This window comes from Canis lupus, chromosome 21 (genome assembly GCF_048164855.1).
Source record: "Canis lupus baileyi chromosome 21, mCanLup2.hap1, whole genome shotgun sequence".
NCBI classification, from domain to species: domain Eukaryota; kingdom Metazoa; phylum Chordata; class Mammalia; order Carnivora; family Canidae; genus Canis; species Canis lupus.
In genome coordinates this window covers 15,199,459-15,201,429 of record NC_132858.1, presented here as the reverse complement: position 1 = coordinate 15,201,429, position 1,971 = coordinate 15,199,459, and the positions used below count along the sequence as shown (strand labels likewise).

The following is a 1,971-nucleotide window of genomic DNA, read 5'->3' as shown; positions in this document are numbered from 1 at the left end:
TATGGATGGAGCTAAAGAGTATAGTGCTAAGCAAGTCAGAGAAAGACAAATATCATATGACTTCACTTGGGTGGAATATAAGAAAAAAATAATAAACCAGCAAAGGGAATAAAGAGAGAGGCATCAAATAAGAGACTCTTAATCATAGAGAACAAACTGATGGTTACAAGAGGAGAAGGGGGGGTGGGTTAATATATGATGGAGATTAAGTAGTGCACTTGTTGTTATGAGCAACAGCTATAAATAGAATTGTTGAATCACTATATTGCACATAGGAAGCTAATAAAACACTACATGTTTAAAAAAACAGGAACTCAAATAAATATAACAATAAGAAGGAGAATATAAGTAATAAAAGTCAATATAGTAATTAATTAGAAGTTAGTGTAACTATAAAAATTTGAACGATTACCATTACATATGAGGGTTAAGACTACACTTATCATCATGACTACTATGTATATATAGTATGGTTAAATGATTACACTGTGCATCTGAAACTACCATAACACTATATATTAATTTTACCTAAATGAAAAAACATAAATAATATTTTTGTAACTTTAAAACTTTCATTGACTGCTTCATTGCATATTATTTGACTCCTACTGCAAATGCATTTACACAAAAAGGACCTTAACATTTGAAGAGATTGGCCCTAATGCTAAATTACTATCTTGATGATGCATTTATTGACTACTTGATATGACATTTCTCCTCCAAAGCTTCTTCATAGCATTTATCATCTCAGAATTTCTCAGGGTGTAGATCAGTGGGTTTAGCATGGGGGTTATGACTGTATAAAACACAGTCAATGATTTGTCAATGGGGAAGGTCTTAGCAGGTCTTGCATACATGAAAATACATGGAACAAAGAAGAAGACCACTACAGTGATATGGGAACCACAGGTCTGGAGGGCTTTCCGCCTCCCCTCTGGACTAAGGTTCTTTAGAGAGTGCAAGATGACACCATAAGAAATGAGCAAGAGCACAAACACAATAGAGCATATCACCCCTCCATTGGCAGCAACTAAGAGGCCAGCAACATACGTTTCAGTACAGACCAGTTTCAGTAAGGGGTACATATCACAGAAAAAATGATCGATGACATTGGGGCCACAGAATGGGAGCCCATAAATAGTGCTCACTTGAATTACTGAATGCAGAAATCCTCCAACCCAGGATACCACAAGCAGCACAACACATACCCATTGCCTCATGATAACCAAATAATGCAAAGGCTTACAGATGGCCACATAGCGGTCATAGGCCATCACCAAAAGAAGAAAGACCTCTGATCCACCAAAAAGGTGATCTATAAAGAGCTGAGTCATACAGGATTGGAAGGATATGGTACTTTTTTGAAAGAAAAACTCTGAAATCAATCTAGGGGAAATGCAAGAGGAATAAATGACATCCATAAAAGATAAGTTAGCAAGAAAAAAGTACATAGGTGAGCCCAGGGTCTTACTGACAGTTACAGTCACCACAATGAGCAGGTTGCCCACCACAGTCAAAATATAGAAGAGCAAGAACATAATAAAAAGGACCTTCTGTTCCTTAGGATCCTGTGTGAGGCCCAGGAGGACAAAGTAAGTTACATTGTTTCTTGGTTCCATCTAGTCTAGATAGGAGCTGACTTCTCATATTAGAAGCAGGTGATCTACAAAACAAGGGGGGAAACCTTTAAATGTATTATAAAATTGCGCTTTTATTAGTTAGTTCAATTAAAAATGTGACAGGAGTACCTGTTTGTGTGAAACATTTCATAGATATGATTCTAAGTTGAATAAGCCATGGTTTACTACACTCAGTGATAGCATACATAATAATCACCAGTGTAATAAGTGCCATTATAAAAACAGTTGTACAATGTGAAGGTGAGGAGAAGGAATATGTCAAATAAACACCAGTCAGAGATTTCCCAGAGGTAGCAATACTTTTCCTGAGTTTTAGAGAAAAAGTGGAAAG

At 36.4% G+C, this 1,971-nt stretch overlaps 1 protein-coding gene across 1 annotated transcript; it reads right to left on the bottom strand.

The window, feature by feature from the left end:
• Window positions 1-689: 689 nt before the first annotated feature.
• Window positions 690-1,619, bottom strand: LOC140613340 (olfactory receptor 4A47-like). The gene has a single exon (XM_072791873.1). It carries the CDS (start codon window positions 1,617-1,619, stop codon window positions 690-692), a length of 930 nt encoding a protein of 309 aa, XP_072647974.1.
• Window positions 1,620-1,971: the final 352 nt, after the last annotated feature.